The sequence below is a fragment of the Vespula vulgaris genome, chromosome 9, assembly GCF_905475345.1.
Source record: "Vespula vulgaris chromosome 9, iyVesVulg1.1, whole genome shotgun sequence".
Classification (NCBI taxonomy): domain Eukaryota; kingdom Metazoa; phylum Arthropoda; class Insecta; order Hymenoptera; family Vespidae; genus Vespula; species Vespula vulgaris.
Window position 1 is genome coordinate 5751423 of NC_066594.1, and position 20275 is coordinate 5771697.

General features: G+C 33.9%; 2 protein-coding genes across 12 annotated transcripts in view; both read right to left on the reverse strand.

Moving 5' to 3' along the window:
- LOC127066098 (inositol 1,4,5-trisphosphate receptor) overlaps positions 1 to 11069 on the reverse strand; it is a 33461-nt gene extending 22392 nt beyond the window's left edge. For 5 of the 9 annotated variants that reach the window (XM_050999395.1, XM_050999393.1, XM_050999397.1 and 2 more), the window contains exons 1-2: positions 10352 to 11068; positions 3585 to 3782 (exon numbers count right to left, since the gene is read on the reverse strand). In XM_050999395.1, coding sequence (XP_050855352.1) covers positions 3585 to 3682 — 98 coding nt within the window. In that variant the 5' untranslated portion in view covers positions 3683 to 3782; positions 10352 to 11068. Of the gene's footprint in view, positions 1 to 3584; positions 3783 to 10351 lie in introns of all 9 variants that reach the window. The other 4 variants (XM_050999398.1, XM_050999392.1, XM_050999391.1 and 1 more) reach the window with 3 other exon arrangements.
- A 1033-nt stretch (positions 11070 to 12102) lies between these two features.
- Positions 12103 to 20275, reverse strand: part of LOC127066114 (ubiquitin-conjugating enzyme E2 H) — a 29928-nt gene continuing 21755 nt past the window's right edge. For all 3 annotated transcript variants that reach the window (XM_050999460.1, XM_050999462.1, XM_050999461.1), the window contains one exon: positions 12103 to 20164. In XM_050999460.1, coding sequence (XP_050855417.1) covers positions 20028 to 20164 — 137 coding nt within the window. In that variant the 3' untranslated portion in view covers positions 12103 to 20027. The remainder of the gene's footprint in view (positions 20165 to 20275) is intronic.

Below are 20275 nucleotides of genomic sequence, written 5' to 3' on the forward strand. Positions count from 1 at the left end.
GTCGTTGATAAATTCTATCGAGAAAATTAGTCACAAAGTAGTAATGGATGTTAATTTCGTACGAAGCGAAATATGTCCATCTTCTTTCTCTTCGTTTTTTTTTCTGTTTTTTCTTTAATCGTAACTATAATAATATGTAAATAAATCGGATGAAATGACACCGAACGATATTGCATAGAGATAAGAGAAGATCGGATATCGAAGGAAAAGGGCGACGTGAGCAAAAACCGATATATTGTTATTTCTGGCGACGTGTCGTGTTAGAAACGTGTGACGAGAGAGGATGCAACTACATACATACATAGATACATACATATGTACATACATACATAAATACATACATACATATATATACATATATATACATACGTACGTACGTACATACATGTATGCATGCATACATACATACATACATACATACATGTATAGATACATACATATATACATACATAAGCATATAATATATACGATATGTGTAACAAGCTGATGCTGCTGCGATTACAGAGAGGATTATCATCGACGATGTTGTGCTTGGTGTTAAGGCACCGGAAATAGAGCGGAAGACGAACTCGAGCGCGAATAAAACCGCAAATGAATCCCTTCGTAAATGACGACGAGCTTCCGAGAGGGCAACGCGAATAAAGTTACTTTCGAAAAGTCAACGTTTCAAACTCTGAAAGTGGTTATCGTAAAATTGAAAAAAAAATTGAAAAAAATTGAAATAATGAGAAATTACGAACATTTTAATTCAAAAAAAAAAAAAGAAGAAGAAAGGACGTGCAGAGAATAATACATAATTAATAATACATAACAAAGTTAAATTAATTATTGTTTATTCGGATATAGCCATACACGATATCAAATGTATCGCAAATATTACTTATTAAGAAATTGAAAGGATCGAAAAATGGAAATCGAATGTTTCAATCATAGCATATAATTAACAACGTAATAACTTTAACCTATAGACAGAGACAGCGGTGAGATATCGGAATATCTGACAATCTCTAATTTCGAGCGTAACCTAGTATTCTCCCGCTGACATTAATTATGTTCTATTCAGCTGCGCCAAATTAGTGCGCGCCGAACTTACATACTGCTATTGACAACGGACAAGTACTAACATGATCTATAATACAATGATTAACGAAAGTCAAACGCTGTAATTTAAAGGTAATGAGAAAACGCAATATTAAATATTTTACTATCGCGAGATAAACAAAATTTTCGTTTGAACTTTTTAATAAGATAATACGTCGAGAAAGGCGAATTTATTGATTTTAAAGGACGACGGAAACAATGATTCTATCCTTTGTATTTAACATTCAAATAGGATACTTCAAATGTAGCTGAACGAATCGTCCATTATCTCCATTGTTTCTACCATTTGAAAAATATTCTTTTATTGAAAACGTAAAACACGAAAGTTTCTATGTAGCCAAACGCAATGTCCATAGAGAAATCTGTATATAACTATGAGACGAGCTAGTGAGAGAATCTTCATTGTATCATAGGAAACACTATTGAACAAACGAGATTTACGATAATATCGGTAAGATCTTATTTAAGAACCCATTCATACCGATGAATGCTACCGAAGTGAGCAAAGTGTACCTGACCTATTTTCTTAAACCACTTATATATCTCTTCTCCTTTCCTCCCCCTGCCCCTCACCCCTCCCACCCCCGTGTTCATCGAAAGAACGAACGATTCGCAAATAATCCCATGAGAAAAAAGGTGTTCGCGACGATAAAGAAAATGTGAGAAATTTTTTTTATTTTCATCGAAGACATTCCCTATGATCATTCTCACAATACTGAAAAAACCCTCGAGAAACATAAAAATTTCAAGATCGATAGAAATATTTAAACTATCTCGAGTTTATGTATCTCGTTTTTTTTTCTTCTTCTTTTTTCTCTCTTTCTCTCTTCAATAGCCATTATCACTTACATACTGTTCTCCTCATATTTTCCTTCAACTTAAAGTATTCTCGTTAGTACTTTGTAATCGAGCGTAGAGTACGGGAAGAGGTTGATTACAAAGAGATCGCTTTATTGCCACTCCCCGTTATCGACATCCTATCTTTACGACGCCTCCGTTCATCTCCTCCTAGCACGATTTATATTTAATGCAGAATATACGTATGTATGTATATAATAAACAGTAGATACACGAGCGTGGTAAAGAAAGCTGCTACGCGTCGCAAAATTTCAATGTAAAAATATGTATTTGCTCTTACGAAAAAAAAAAGAAAAAAGACAGAGAGAGAAAGAAAAAAAAAAGAGAAAGAAAAAGGAAAGAAAGTGTTAGAGCGTGCTCGTGAATTTCGCCGCGAGAGAACGATATAAAAATTGAAAATGAAAATAAATAATGTGTTATTTCATCGATCGAGGGTGTAAATAAAAGTGAAGCAATATTTTTATCTATAATATACACCTATTTAATTATCTATCTATCTACGGACATACGTAACTTTTAACAATCTTTTCGATGAATAAATGCTTACGATAAATTAACGTTCGTTTTGATCTGCTTTATTATCGATCGCTAAGATTAATGAAGATCGTAATCTACGTTAATTTAAACAGTGGACAGATATGATGCATGAACAATGTATCGACGTACGAATATCCGCGTAACGAATCCTATTAACTTGGTATGACCGAGTAGAATTCCATCCGGAATTATATAATATTCATTGAATGAAAACAAACTGATAATGACTTTCGATTTCTTTCTTCTCTTTTCGGCAGGCTGTTCGAGCCATTCAATTAAAAAGCACATTACCTATCAATTATTTATTTATTTATTTTTTATATCTAATAAACTCTATCCGATGCATTATCACGTATTTACGTTTAAAAAATAAAATTCAAATATTCATCTACGCGTAACGTTCGAGCGATTGATTTTCCATCAAATCTTACAATTTTACAGTGACGAGAGAGAGAGAAATAATTCAAAGAAGAAAAAAAATAGAAAAAAAAAGAAAAGAAATAAAAAAAGAACAAATTTATTTGCAGCCGTAAATATTGTCTCCTCGTTAGAATTTTACATCCTTGTCATTAATTCCATTATTTCGTTATTTAGACAAAAAAACGAAGTAACGAAGACGATAGGGTCTATCTTTCGAATTACCACCGTAAAAGATTAAATATGAGGAGAGAGAGAGAGAGAGAGAGAGAGAGAGGGGGACGAAGAGCAAACTACTTGGACGCAAATCCAAGTAATCGTGTTAGGTAAATATCTAAGATCGTGAATGCGAACGGATTAGGAAAAGTGGATATTATCTGTGAGATTTTTTTTTCTTCTTAAATATCGCGATAAATGCATAGACGAGTTAACAACGTTCAGATAAAGTTTCAGTATCGTGTTATATAAATAAAACAAAAAAGAAATCGTATTTAAAACAATAGTAATAAGTAATTAAAAACAAAGTTCACGGCCACCTCTAGAACATTGGTGGTTACGGCTTCCTTACGATCGATCGAATATGCAAAGACCAGAAAAATGTAGTGCATTCGGCCAGTAAATCGTATCTACCCGTTCTAATCCGTTCAAAACTATCATCACAATCCACTTACCCCAATGTGGAAAGAAAACCTGAAACACTTCCCTCGGCGTAGAGACTGACGATATCGCCGAGATGGAGGAAACTCGCCGAACCAAGAATTTCACCCATTTTGTAGTGCTTTTCCTTCGCGAGTTTCCCAATACCTCAAAATCGGAGGTAAACGCCTCGATCACTACACCTTAGCCGATCGAATTAGTCATGGCGACACCTGAAAGGAGAAAAGAAGAAAAAAAAAAAAGAAGAGAAGATTAGTATTAATAAAAAGATCTCACGAGAAATACATGAAAAGAGAAGCAATAAATTTCAATAAATTCCAATGTAATTGAAAATTCGTAATATTTTTTATAATACCAATTCCTAAAACGATCTAAAGCAATTTAACATTTTGAATGGATAAACGCGATTATTTGATGACTTTTATTTCGTTTACTAATAACCTTTGACCTTTTTTTATCCACAATCGTTAAACCATTTACTTACTACTACTACTACTTTTTTCTCATGAGAAAGAGAGTAACGTCTATGAGAGCTATTTTAGTTTTCGTCTGTATAAATCGTGTATTTAGGATACAACGAACGAAAACATCGAAGATTAAGTGATTTTAAGAATGGCTTATCGGACGCAAACGACCGACCGAACGATCAAATGGGCCGCAACGAGGTCGGCTTTGAATTTATCTGACCCTTAACCTTCGCTTATACGCTCGGAATAATGCTAAAGAATTAAATGTTTTTTCCAAGGTTAATTTTTTTTACAAAGCTATTCGTTTCACAAGGAACCAACGTTGTTATTCCACTATTGTTTTTTAAATCGTAAATAATTTGCGTCCTACCTTTGTGACCGAAAAAAAAAAAAAAAAAAAAAAAGCAGGAATAAGAATTATTAGAGCTACATTCTCCTAGTTGATAATGATTCCTTTACATTTTTTTAAGAAATCGCCATACCTGTTCACTTTGAATCAAAACGTACATACTTCAAAAGTTCTTTTCAAATTCTATTTTCGGTAGCCTCCTTTGCGTAATACGAGATTTTGGATGAACGATCTTATCTATACTGAAGCATTCATTTTCTCTCCCTTCTACTTTTTTATTTTGAATGTCAATGCAAGTTCGTATCGCCTATTTATGACTCAAGAGTTTTTTAAACGTTCACGATTTCATAATGCCTTTCTAATGTCTCTCCAAGTGCGACCACATTGCGTGTATACGAACCTATTTGAATAGATATGAATGGATGATAGAAAGGAGAGAGAGAAAGAGAGAGCGAAACGATTAAATTATGAATGAGAGATCACCGTAACGAAGGACGGATTTACAATGGATGTGTGATTGTCACGAACAATCAACAAATTTTCGTTCGAACGAGACCAATTATTAATCTATACGATTAATGTGCTTTATCAAAACACAAAGAATTTTTATCCAATATTTTTTCTTTCTCTTATTCTCTCTCTCTCTCTCTCTCTTTCTCTCTCTTTCTCTCTCTTTTCTCTTTTTCTCTCAAGATTACCAATGAAATAGCCTTTGATAAAAAAAAAAATGTCGAGATAATCGAAATTGAGGAAACACTTTCTTATTGCACGGAGTTCACGCTTAACGCGTGTAAAATATGTACATATTGCATAATGAATGACTTGAGCCATAACACATACACGTGACCAAGAGGCTCGAGGGAAATGTTAAGCACGTGATAAAGTTTGATGTTAGACGTCGTAGCATAGTCGTAATTAGCAACTCGCGTAGAAGACGATGCGCTTTGCCTACACTTTATTTCTTTGATTTGAAAAGAAAAAGAAAAGGGAAAAAAAGAAAGAAAAAAGAAACAAGAGAAAAAGAAAAGAAACAAAAGAAAACCATGAGAAAAAGAGAAAAAGAGTGAAAAGGAGGAAATAGAAAGTGAGAAAGAGAAAATAGAAAATAGAAAATGGAAAATAGGAAAAAAGAAAATAAAGATAAAGAAAATCTGAGATAGATTATGAAAATAAACTGGAGAAATCGTTATTAAACAAACGTATGTTCGTTTTATATAAAGGAATTTCCAACAAGATGGTTCTCTACAACAATCAATCGATTTCTTTCTATCATGAAACGTTTATCCTACGCGTTTCGTCTTCCTCGATGAAATGTAACGAGATATAATTTTCGCCTTGTATACATAATCACACATACGTACTTAGTTACGTACATACGTATATACATATACGTGCTCGCAATAAATGCACTAAGACGTTATTACAATGTAAAAAAAAAAAAAAGAGAAGAAAGAAAAAAGCAAACTGACAGATGTTCCATGGGCATATTTCTTCTTTGTTATTGTCGACGGTGGGGTCGATCCAGAGCAACGATCAATTGGCCGTCAATATGGCCTAATGGAAATGCACCGATGCATCGATAAACGAGAGATGAGTACTTATTTACTGAGTTATAATCCCATCCTCGAAAGTTATCGAACGACGTTCGGGACGACACGATATCGTATAAGATCCATGCATTTCAAAACATTTTCAATTAGACGAAACTCGCTCGAATTTTACACTTTTCTTTTCTTTTTTTTTTTTTTTTTTTGTTACTCTATCTCTTCGAATGAAAGTTAAATTTTTTAAGAGAACGTGATACGATTTCGAAAAACACAAAAAAAAAAGGAAAGCAAAGAAAAGGAAAAAATTACTTAGGCATATCGCGTGAAGTAAACTTAGTGTCCCACACGTTCGAGACTCATTTTGTAAGGGAAACCTCTTGGGTCCCCTTTTTAGCAGACCCAACTAAGTAACAACTAAAACGCTCAGGTTTCATAAAAGACAGTATCGAGTTTTCATGAATCGCGCGAGCCACCGTGAGAGATTTACGTTACAAAGTCTAAAACGTTACATTTTTTCCAAGGATTCCACCTACTACTCGACGATAGATAGAAAGATATTTTTACGTGATTCTTTCCTGGGTCGTTCTTGAAAACGAAAGTGACAGAGAAAGAAATGGAATGAGAGAGAAAAAAAAGAGAGAAAGAAAGAGAAAGGAAGTACGTGAGAAAGAGAGAGAGAGAGAAAAAGAGATAGAAAGAGAGAATGAAATCGTCCTTGATAAGACTTAATGCACCGAGCCAACGTCACCCTTTAAATTTATGAACGAAGAGCGGCGATCTTCAATGGCGCGCCGTAAGAATAACATCCATAATTTTCCAAGACGTTGCCAGTAACTCCTCGAAAAGTGTGAAATATATATATATATATATATATATATATATATATATATATATATATAAAGAGAGAGAGAGAGAGAGAAAATTGGTATTTATGGAGAAGCAATCGAACTTAAAATTTTGCAGTAGTCTTGAAATTTTCTATATGAACGTTCGATGATCGCCGAAAAATAATTAAGCGACGATGTAATAATACTTATCATCTACAAAAACAGATTTGAATATACACATATACGAGTGCAACATAAAAGGAATGAAAACATTACGTCTGATTATTACGAATCGTTGCATCGTATACATCGTTTCTCCTGTCTGATGTCAATAACCCGTTAGCTTTGCTGGGTTCGATCGTATCGCCGGCTCGGGATGATCTATAAAACGTTATATCCGTTTTACAACGAAATAAAGTGGGTTACTAACGACTAAGTTAGATAGTCTCACGTTGCTGAGCGACATATGTACACGCTTGTGGGAACGTTCCTTCTATTTCGCTCTTATTTTCTATCTAATCTCGGACCTGCAACCTGCCACTCCGTTGAAATAATAAACCTAATAAAATAAATATATATATATATAAATATATATATGTATATGCATGTGTGTATCTTTGCATTCCATAGGCAACGCTACGACAATATATATAATAAAATATTATAAAATATTTACGAACTATCTACAATTAACTTTCTTTACTCCTATATACTTAAATGAATATAAAATTAAATAATTACATGAATTACTAGATATAAAAATTGAAAGTGTACATTACACAATCGACCGATGTGCAAGGATATATATCGGCAAAAGTCATTGAAAATAATTTTATAAATCAATTGCCCTTTTTCGAGACTTTTTAAGTCACTTTTTCTACTTTTTTTTTTTTCATGCCGTAAAACTACAAGCTAAGAAAATTTTGTTATCCTATCATTCGGAAAACGATGTAGCTAAGAACTTTTTTCTTTCTCCCTCTTTCTCTGTCTCGTTTTTCTTCGCGTTCTCACTTCATTTTTTACGCTTCATTTTTACGAGATGATGTTTTAACAGCTATCGATATGATTATCGGTATCGGTAAACGAGCTGATTATTACCATACCAGTTTTCGAGAAGATACAGTAGGAATAGCACGTTGTAACCAACTGTTCGAGACAGGCACGCACGTGGAATAACATTGAACGCAATACCAATACCGCAACCGCTGGTTAGTTCCATTATCGTCGTTAATGTTAAACGATGCAACACTAAATAAGGGCAAACTCGATAATCAGAGTATGATACGTGCAACTCGAATTCTCGTGAATCCTGGAAGATCCTAACATCCAAATATAGATCTTTTTATTTCGCTTAGGAAAATATAATTTTTACTTCGCCAATAATCTTCGTAATATACCTCGCTAATCTTATCTTATCGATTCTTTAATTAAAAAAAAAAAAAAAAAAAAAAGAAAGAAAAAAATATTGATTAACATAAGAGAAAAATTATTACAAAATTAATTCAAGCTGATATCAATTACTATATTATTTTCATTTTAAACATACGTGTATAAATATATATATACATATATATATATACATACATGTGTTATATGTACGTGTCTACCTCCGTATAAATTGTAATTCGAAATTTAATGAAAATTTGTCGAAGATATCTTGTTGAATGTTCGTTCGCGAGAATAACAATGGCATCCGATTCGTAAGTTCAAATACAGCTGCTGGCTAACACTTAGCACACGCGATACGACGCGTAACAGGTTCCTTACGTTTCTCTCTTTCTCTCTCTCTCTCTCTCTCTCTCATTCTCTAGCCATCTATCTCTATCTAGTATCTTTCCTTTTCAAGACTATCCTTTTCTTCTTCAAGGCGAATTCAAAAGAGGCTTCGTCGTCGATCACATGGATCGTCGTTGGCTTTGATACGCAGCGATTTAAAGGGATCCATGTTTCTTAGAAGAATGTCTTTTGGTAGGCACGATAAACACGTGTGTCAAATATTTCCTTTCTCATTCACGATAGGACAAGTTGACCTCTATTTTACATAAACATCTATTTACTTACACTCGTACTTCTCGGAATCTCTTTTACTTCGTTGTCCTTGATAAGAAAACAAAAGAAAAAGAAAACAAAATAAAACACGAAGAAACTTTCGATGATAATTTCATCTTTATTCTCCTAACGAGATATAACTCTACCAAACGAAACTCGAACGCTCGACTTTTTCTTACGTTTTCTCTTGCCCAAAACTTTTGCGTTAGCTCTTAGTTTCTAACGATCGTCTTTCGATATAACTTTCCTAAAATTAATGATAACGGGATACTTATCTAATAACCGAACGTTGATATGTTAATGTTACATTTCTTGCTGTACTCTTTATAGCTGTAAGATAATAAATAAACAGATAGCTCTGTATACGAAGAAGAAAACAGAGACAGAAAGAAAGAGAAATAGAGAAAGAGAGAGAGAGAGAGAGAGAGAGAGAGAGAGAGAGAGAAACATAATATTTTCAAACTAATAGTTCATTTTCTTTATGAGTTCGTGTCCCACCTTTCTCTCTCTCTCTCTCTCTCTCTCTCTCTCTTTCTCCCCAATGAATACTCGCAAATTGGAAATTTTTGATTCGCGAAATGTTCGATGCTTTTACAAATAAAATCTCTATCTATTTTTGGATTCGATAGATAGATTTTCTCGATGAAATTTTACGAATATAGGATCAAACAGCTGTACGCTCTACTTGACCCTCGTCAAGAACGAGTCCATTCGAGTGAACTCGACGATGGTGACGACGACACTACGATGACAGCGACGACGGACGACGACGTTGCGATTTCTCTCTCTCTCTCTCTCTCTCTCTCTCTTTCTCTCTTACTCTCTCTTTCTTTCTTTTTCTTTATACATGATGTACATGCTTCTCACGTATACACACTTACTTAATACGTACATGTATACGTACATAAGTAGATAGAGTGAACGCACTACTACACTACCTACTATTACTATACACTCTACTACTCCATCCAACTCTCTTGAAGTTTCTTAGCATATATCCAAATGTAGTAAAACCCGCCTTTTCATTCCGATTTTAATACTCGCGTCCTTTCCTTCCGCGAGGAAAGGAAAGAGTACCGAGAAGAAAAAAAACATAATAATAAAACAGAGAGACATAGAAATAGACGACTCACTTTCAAGTTTTTACGGAAAGTTTTTACGGAAAGTTTTACGTCGACGATTCGACGAGGATACACGTAGTCGAGGAAAGTCTAAAAGAAAGTCTACTACTAAACGATATCGAAACGTATATTTCGCGAAATAATTTAGCGATGAAAAAAAAAAAAAAAGAAAACGAAAGAAATGAAAAACTAAATGAAGAGAAAGAGGAAAAGAAAACTCGGAGAAAAAAATTGAGAGAGAGAGAGAGAGAGAGAGAGAGAGAGAGAGAGACGAAAAATGATATGGAAGTGTGCACTTTGCACTTACGCGGGAGTAAAGAGACTCTCGTTATAAAGTAGGAAAAAAAAGAAAGAGAACTCGAATAATAATACACGCATATATCTCGCAAAGAACGAAAAGAAGAAAAACGTGTTTACTTACACACTTCTTTGTCGGCGATACGCCGGAACACTCGTTGCTGACTTCACGTTGTCGATCGAAATCGTTGGAGAGGCGGCGGGTGCGTGTACGTTCGCACCGGTCGAGACGAGCACTTGTAAATGTCTCTTTCTATCTCTCTCTCTCTCTCACTCAAGTTCTCTCTCTCTCTCTCTCTATCTCTCTCTATCTATCTCTCTCTATCTATCTCTCTCTCTCTCACTCCAACTATCCCTCGTAAACGGTCTCGAAAAAGAAGCTCGATCGTTGAACGTAACGTCTTAAGAAAATTTTAATGATCGTAAAGAGCCCACGATCGAATCTCGATCTCTCACAAATTCGGAGAAGATGAAGAAGAAAATTGCAATGGTGTATACGAGTCTATGTATGAGACGACTATGACGATGTAAGAATAAAACGTTTATTCACATCGGTAGATCGATCGATCTCGTGTATACATATAACTCTTACTCGTATACGATTTCACGATAGTAACGCTCGTTCGTTCCTCTTCGCCTCGGGTCCTCTTCGGAGCGCCTACGGTACGCGCGCGCACTCACACAATCGCGCGCGCACTCACTCAAACAACACTGACTATCTCACGTATAAGGATATACGTATGTATCTATCGACGGGGAAAAAAACACGCCACGTAACGGAACGACATTCGAACCATACGGTGGTTCTGAAACAACTGAAGGTAGTTGGAGGCTCCGCGCCGATCGAGCCACCTCTCTCGCGCATACCCCCACCACTCGCCGTATCCCCTCCCCACCACTCCCTCAACCTACGACCGCTCCGTCTTCTTTTGCATATGGCGGACTGACTGTTGTCGGTTCCCCGCCCAATCCTCGCGCAAGATCTTTCTCTTTTTCTTTCCTTTTCTTTCTTTTTCTTTCTTCCTTCCTTTCGTTCTCATTATTTTTTTCTCATCGTCCAATCTCGTGTACTCTTCTCAAATATTTCTCTCTTTTTATGTCGTGAAAATGCGTTCGCTTTCGGAAAATGCATCCGTGCACGCGACGTCGTTTTTATTAATTAGTTCGTTCTTGAAAAATATTCTATGGTCTTTTTCCTTATCTTTTTCTTTTCTTTCTTCTTTTTTTCTCTTCTTCTTCTTCTTTTTTTTTTTTTTCCTTTTAGAAACTCGAACATCGCCAATCGATTATTTACGGAATTTAAATAGCATACGTACGCGCTTATCTATCCGCGCGTTGCTTTAGAACGCAAACGGTGGCACTTTGGAGCAGAGTATTTCCAAGCTAAACAGACTTGTAAAAATAAAGTTTAAGATACTTGCGATAGAGGATATGGCGAGAAGGCTCCTCGATGCAATCGTTTTTCTAATGCTTTGGAACTCGGCCGATTCTATTATCTCTTTGTCGTTTAATGCGTTACTAGGTTAGAGATAATTACATTTTCGTTTTACATAAAGTTACGTCGTGATTAATTTGATTCGAGAGTACACGCGCTCGTCAAAAGAATTTATTACATGAAATTCGAGCGCCTCGTGACGAGAGAAGTGGTAGGATGCGCGCGCAATTACGAATCATCATCCATCGGTATTGCAGACGGCCGCGTGAACAAACAAACATTTCGGCTCTTTCGATAAGGCACAACGTGCTAAGCTAAAAAAAGAAACGTTTCTCTTTCCTCGCGATCCAAGAAGTATGAATACTTTCGTAGAAGAGGAATCCGAAATAAATTTCGGATATGTGTCGAAGGTTCGAAGAAATGATGATATACCAACTGGCTTGCATCCTTTTTTCTTTTTTCATTTTATTGTACCAAAAAATTGCATCTTGTTCGATCATTGTTAATTTAATATAATATATATATTTATAATTTTATATATATATACTTTTTTTTGTTATATCTTATTTATAATAAATACTTTTATAGAGTAGTGTAGTGTTCATGTTGTCGCTCTTTATTGTGTTGCCATGAGAACGCGGAATCAGCGAGTTTCTTTCAATCGTCGTCGTTATGCTAGCTAGAAAAAATGTCCTGCGATCGATCAGACTTGGAAAAGTCGAACGTTTCTTTTTCCTCTTACTTTAGTTTCTAACGTAAGATTAATCGATTACCTGGATACTCGTTCATTTAGATTAATAAAAATCATCGATTCAAGAATCAATGGGATATATTTTTTAAACGCCTTTCCGAACGAGAACGTTCAAGGGCGAATGAGATTATTATCGGATTCGTTCTCACATTTCTTCGATAATGCGAGCATTCGGACAGAGACGATTCGTATTTACATAAATTAAAACAATATATGTAGGTATAACTCTAAGGAAATTTAATAATTATCTTAAGACTCTGATCGGCTCAAGTCGGTTCGCTTATTGTCTTACAATTTTTAATCATAATTTTACGTATATATATCGTTGAAGATCGGTTTAATTTAATTCAAGATCAAGTTGAATATATGCGGCCGCATATATATGTTTGTATAAATAAATAAATAAATATATATATATATATACGTCGAATATCGAGAGAAGTAAGCAACCGATTTGAACTGACCGAGAGTTTTAACGAGTCAAAAGCGGTAGAGCTAATTATCGCGTACCGTAAGAAAATATATACCTCTACAGACACCAATAATTCGATCTCACGATTGTAGGGTGAAACACCGAAACGTCCTCCGAAAAAAACGTTTAATCGCTTACGCTGATACCATAGCTTAACCAACGTACTCAACGAACGATTTAAGTGCTTTACTATATATATATATATACATATATCTATATGTGTATATATATATGTATATGTATATCACTTTACAAAGCCATTTTCAATTTTTCCTCAATTTCCTGCAAATTCTGCGACGATTATTCTTATGTATTTATATATCGTAACGTATATCGATTCTTCTTGATTCTTCGTGAGTCGTTCGATTAACATGACATCGTTTCAAGATTTGATGAGTCCAATTGAACACATTGTCTAAACGATCTCGTTAACACTTTGCGAGATGACATTAATATTATCATTATTTGAATTTAATTTTCATTAATGCTCGATCAACGATTCGTTTTATTAATTTCTATTGGCTCCTATCGGAATCTACGTACAGATTTTGATATATTCAAGAATATTTTTTTTTATTTTTATCTCCTTTTTCTTTTTTTTTTCTTTTATTATTTCCGAGGAAAAAAAAGAATAACAGACGCGAAGATAATATTGTTACGGAAAAGAGGAAAATTCTACTGTAACGTATCTAACGAAATTTCTATTTCTGCAGAGACATATGAAATTAGATAGTTATTATCTCATCTCGTTATTCACCGTTCTTATTCTTTGATAATTACAAGCATCTTTTTCTCTCTCTCTCTCTCTCTCTCTCTCTTTATATATATATATATTCGTTAATAAATCAAAAATGTCTACTATATTTTGCTTACGGAGTAAGATTTTCTTTGTATACTGACATCGTCGGACGAGAAAATATATCTCTATGCTTTTTGACTGGTCAAATTGCACTTAACGAAAATCGGTAAAATTTTCTTTGCGACGTGTGTAACACGTACACGCGTACACACACATACAGACATACACATTCATACACAGACACACACAACACACATTCTTCTCTTAGTAATATTATAAGTACAAGATAGTTTGAAATTTCTGTTGGCTCGACAAAAAAACGTAAGAACAATTATCTCGTGTAAATGAGGAGAGCAAAGAGAAAAAAATAAAAAGAAAAAAAGAAAAAATATTCCGTGTCGCAATGGATGCCAATTCTATTCTTTATACAGAATAGATATCTAACGTTTAGCATAACTTCGATTTAATTGAGATAAATATACAAAGTCCATATCTCGACATCCATCACGATTTTTTTACATACAGTGTTTCTTATTTTTCTGATTTAATTATTAATCATTTATATCTCTAGTCATTTAGGCTGATATAATACGATGGTAAGATCTCTCTACGTACCATTAGATCAGATATATCAGCACAATTCTGTATAAGGTAAGAAAAAGCCAATTAACATAAGGAAGGTAAGGATTACTTAAAGATTAAAACGTAATATTGAGTGGAGAGGTGGGGGAATGTAGGGGTACAGAGGTAAGGTAGGGGGACGGGGGCGGCATCGTTTCCATTGGATAATTGTATAGAACTAGTTTCAATCATATCTCGATCATATTTGCAATATCGCACATTTAAAATTCAAATCAACCGTTACTGCGGTTATATATATATATGTATGTATGTGTGACAATTTATACCATTGATAACGTATTAGATAACATCGATGACATAATACTAAAAACACGTAGCAAAAATATTGCTGTTTTCTTTTCCCAATCGAAATGCCTCAATCTATAGGAAAAGTATTTCTTATTTTCCGGAAAAAAAAATCGGAAATCGGGATTATCGTAAGATAGTTAATAGTCGCTTCAAAAAAGAAATAATCGTGTACCTATTGGTCTGTAAAGATGAGAGATACATATCTATTCTGAAATTTTGAAATAATATCCATTTAAACGCCGATAGAGATATGTCGATAATAAGCAACGAGATGTTATACAAACGATTTGACAAATCAAAATGATGATCTTTTTTCAATAGATATCTATCTGCTACTGCAATCTCTTCTATCCTAATTATAGAAACGATATTGTTCTAATATTAAGAACGATAGGGGTAAGATTATGGCTACGAACGTAATAATATTCTTGAAATGCCTTATCCGAAGCTCGCTACATATGTATATTTGTCGATTTTAGAAAGTTATCTTTATCATATTCTCTAATCTTCGACATCTGTGAATTTTGCACAAGTCGACATTTATAAGGAATAAAATACAACGGATTTCTTCTCTCTCTCACTTTTTTTTTTTTCGTTATATTGTCGCCCATTTTCAAAGTTCAAATAATCTCGTTTTAGGCACAAAATAGGCTATGATCTAATATACACTCGTCTCTTGTAAGGGTTTCATAGTTGACAAATGTAGTAGGTTTGATTTGGAAGTATTATCGATGCGATGTTCAATATTTGTGAAAAAATGTCAACAATTCCAGTGTATTCGTTTGGATTGAAAAAATGACGTATGAAAGATTTTTAATTTGGCGTTATAACCAGACGGTGTGCACTGAGACACTTTCTTTAATGCAAACGTACGATAACGATAATCAGCAACTGGCTAGGAAAGAAACTTAAATCGTAAAATGACGAATGCCAAAGAAATAAAGCGTTTAAACAGAAGGAAAAACAAACAACATTTGCAAAAAAAATAAAAAATGATTATTAAAACTATTCGTTTACTTAAATGAACATTCGTTAGTAAAACTACATATTTTCAGTAGAGTCATGCGAATATGATAACTACTATACATATCTAGTTAATTCTATGATACATGTATAATGATAATATGAGATCTTAAAACGTGACTTCACCTCGATCACTTCGACCTGCAGAATAGACGCAAATTCTCTGTAATGTGTTTCCTTTCTCGTTTTCAATGAAATATCTCGAAAATACAAAATCAATTGACACCTTGAGAAAGTCAAAATAAAGTGACGTATAAAAGCAACTATGTATCGATATAACGCACAAAGAAAACATTCAACATTAGAAATGATACGACAGAAACTATAATGTACATTCTAATACACATTGTTATAATCGTCTCTCACAACTTTCTCTCTCTTGCCATTTCAACAACATATTTCCCGATGTATAATATTTTCTTTGCTTTTCGCCAAATTTACATTTAGGATGGATACAGGTGCAAAGACGACAAATGCAGCAAATCTTCCTAATAACGCATATGGTTTTTATCCAATTTTGTAACATATATCAACGTACAATGACAAAATGCAATAGAAATAACAGGAAAAATAAGACGGTATATAATTTAGAATAACAAAAAAAAAAAATAATAATAATAGTAATCATAATAATAAAAAATAAAAGAAATCTATTTTATATGATACTTCAAAAAGTATAGAGCCATATTCGTCTACTTAATTTCTTAATAATCGACATTTCAGAATAACGAATTACACATTGCCGTTCGCGTCACCGTGAAAATAAATCACCGAGAATGATTCCATACTCACGAAGGTCTTAAATAATTATTTTATAATAAGGTCGAGTAATATCCATTTGTTCTTCCTTATACGAAAGGCAAAATATAACGCATAAAATATGAGCGCAATCCTCGTTGATGAAAAATATACGACATACATATGTATATGGAATTTACATGTTAACGTGAATGTAAGAAATTTTACCAAAATTTTATTTCTCGATCGATGTATAAAATAATTTTTTCCAATTGTTTCTTTTGAATCAATTACATATTAACAAAAGGTTATGCGCTCATAAATAAAATCAAGGATCCACTTCGATGGATGCACTGACATATGAGAGAAGCAATATAATATAATAATATTACTCTAAATTTATTATAACATTTTTGTGTGATAAAAATTAAAAAATAAAATGAATCTACGCGTTTTTATATATTTCGAAAATAAACACGATAGAATTTCAATTAAATTTTCATTCTTTTAATAATAGCTCTCTCTCCCTTTTATATAAGCTTTCATAACGAACTTCAAGAAGTTGGTCCGAGCATAAATACAATTTCTTATTTTCATTATCGATTTTTAATTAGCACATTGAATAGAATCAATATAAAACCTCTATTATAATGTTAGAAATTTTCATATCGCGTACGACTAATTCATAATCTGCCAATAAAGATATATCACACTACAATTTAGCAAGCAATTTAAATAACGTAAAAAATGTAAAATAACAGAATCAATTAACACAGAACACTTATCTCGTTCTTACTAGTTTTTGTAAGCAATTCTTTCATGAGACCCATAGAATAAGGCACATTTCTCTGCCCACGAAAGGCACTAAAATACCATGGCTATACGTGTCTCTCGTATAAAGTTAATCGTTTTTATTGAACTTGAATTAAACAAAGAGGAGAGATCAGTTTCGAACAAAATACTATTATCCGTCAACGATTATTGTGCACCATAATTTGTACATATTCGGTTTCCAACGAATCTGCTGTTTTTGGCATTAATATCCTATATTATTCATTTTCCTTTTTTCCAAATTTTTTGTTACCAATTAGAAAAAATTGACTATTTTTATACCTCACATAATATATATTCTTTTCCCTTCGGTAACATCTTGCCCGAGTTTTCAATTCTTACCACGAAAAATCTTTGAGATACTGAACATAACATCCCTGAGGTTTCTCAACATTACCAAGGACTCTCAAATACTAAAAGCATTCGATTGATAAAAAATATATAACGACTATGCAAAAACATCAAAGGGCCTACACCTTCGAGCGATCTTTGAAAATTTTAGAAATGTGCTTCGGGATTTGTTTATTCTGAAAAAATATAAATATTTTTCTTCTATGCAAAAGAGACTCGCGTAATTTGATTTAATATCCTGTTTATCCGAAAATGGCTTGGACGTAGATGTTATACATATTTTTATAATTCGCGACAAAAAAAAAAAAAGAAAAAAGAAAAAAAAACAACCATCTGCCTTAATGAAATGCATCTTAACAGTTATGCACGATAGCGAATATTACAGACTTGATAGATGTTTAATTTTTTATAATGATTCGATACAGAAATTAGCAGATCACAGTTTATCGATTGCTTTACCTACTTTCCCCTTTCCCCCATCCCATCCAACACTCCCACCACACCCTCCCCTCCCCCATCCTTCTCGTAAACTATATCTCGAAATATTTTTCTCAGTGAATACCGTCGAATCTCCCGACAAGATCGTTTGAACTTTTTTCTAAATTTCATGGAACATCCGAAAACACATCTGACATCTTATTATTCGAAGATGCAATATGCCGATGAGACCTCGAACAATCACGGGTTTTCAGTTCAGTTTTGTTGCTTCTTCACAGTGGTCGATCGCATGAATTTTCATCACATTGACTGTATTATTTCGTCGTTCGAATTACGATTGAGGCACCTTTTGTATATCGTGACTTCAACGTTTCTTTGTCGTCCGCGATAGAGCCCTTCACTCGTTGTTACTTCCTGCGAGGAAAACGTACAGGGATGGCTTGATGGCAGGAAAAAGGAAGACGGGACTAGTACCCATTTTCCACCTTACATATGTATTCTATGCGATAAAAAAGAAGATTAAATAATAGAAAATAAAAAGAAAAAGATATCTCTCAGAATGATAAAGAAAAATGTGCACAGCTCTCGTAATTAGTCGTTTTACCACGGACCATGTCAAATCAAACAAACAGAAAAAAAAAGGACGACATGGCAGAATGAACGGATCCTCGGGAGGAATATTTAAAAAAAAAAAAAAAAAAAAGAAAGAAACATGATTTAAAAAAAAATTTCTCTCGCGACATTTACTACAAAAATCAACTTTAAACAAGTATTTAACTCGTCCTAATTTATAGAAAACAACATAATACGTTTCAAGTCCCGCAGACTGAAGGGACGTTAATAATCAGCAATAAATTGAAATCAATGTCGACGTTGCGATTGTACCGATTCGTTGTCAACTGGCCCTTACAATTTCTCTCGATAATTTCTCATGGCACGTTTTCCCACTTGATTATATTAATACATCTATATACCTCGAAAAAATCTCGACTTGTGCTCGGAAAAAAAATCAGACTCGAACCCTTTTTCTTTTTTTTTTTTTTTTTATATATATATATGTGTGTGTGTGTGTGTGTGTGTGTGTGTAAAAAAAAAGAAAAGAAAAGAAAAGAGAAGAAAAAAGAAAAGAAAGAAGAAAAAAGAAAGAAAGAAGACGTCAAACGCCCATCTATAATAATGATTATACAATAATTACCAGCGCGCGAAGACACGAGGATATGCAAATTGGAAGAAGAAGAAAGGACGAACAAAGGACGAGAGAAAACGTTCAACGTGGACAAAGGAATAAAACCATCTCTCTCGTACACGATTTCGAAAATCTGACATATTAACAAAAAAAAAAAAAGAAAAGAAAAGAAAAAGAAAAACAGAAGGAAAAAAGAACAGGAAAGGAAAGAAAGGGGGTAAAGAAAAGGAGAAACGTTTAAAAAAAAAAGAAAAAGAAAAACAGAAAAATCGATTTCGCGCAGATTCGGTAATCTTATCTCGCGGATATCTATCGCGATCGGTAGAAAACCCGTAAATTCCAGTGCTTCTCCCTGCTTCATATCTATCTATCTATCTCTCTTTCTCTCCTTCTCCTTCAATATATAACTGACACGTAACATAATAATTGATTAATAAAATTTATCGTACAATTCGTTTTATCCGTTGTCTCGTTTTTTTTTTTGAAAAAGCAAGATCAACGTAATTAATAAAGGCGTCTCTAATAAACGAGAAAACAAAGAGAGAAAATGGAGTATGCAGGGGGGGTAGGGGGACATATTTATCCCTTTAACATTCTTCCGTAAGATAATAAAATCTTCGTATATCGGACATGACTATGAGAGAACGATGGTCGGAGGGAGAACGTGAGTCGTCGGCCATCGCGACCTGAGATACGTGCGACGAGAACGTCGTGCGGCCAAAACCGAAAGTTAAGCTCTCTTCCGGAGCTTTTTGGAATATAAGCATTCTATTTGGTAGGGCAAACGATCGGAGTTTTACAGGGAATCGAGATTAAGGATATGGGTATGGATGATAGAATATTTGGTTACAACTCCATGTCCTGCGCCTCGTCTTCGCTGAAATCGCTCATCGATGACTCGCTATCGGACGACATCCCGTTTCCGGTTCCGCCATTCTCCTGGTCCCTCAATGCCTCTTCCGTTGCATATTTCCTCACGTAATCTATCGAAATATCAAAACGAAATTAAATCGATATCAATAGATTTCATTTATTATTTCTCCTTTTCTGATTATTTCTCTCTTTCTCTGTCTTTTTATTTGTTTGTCATTACT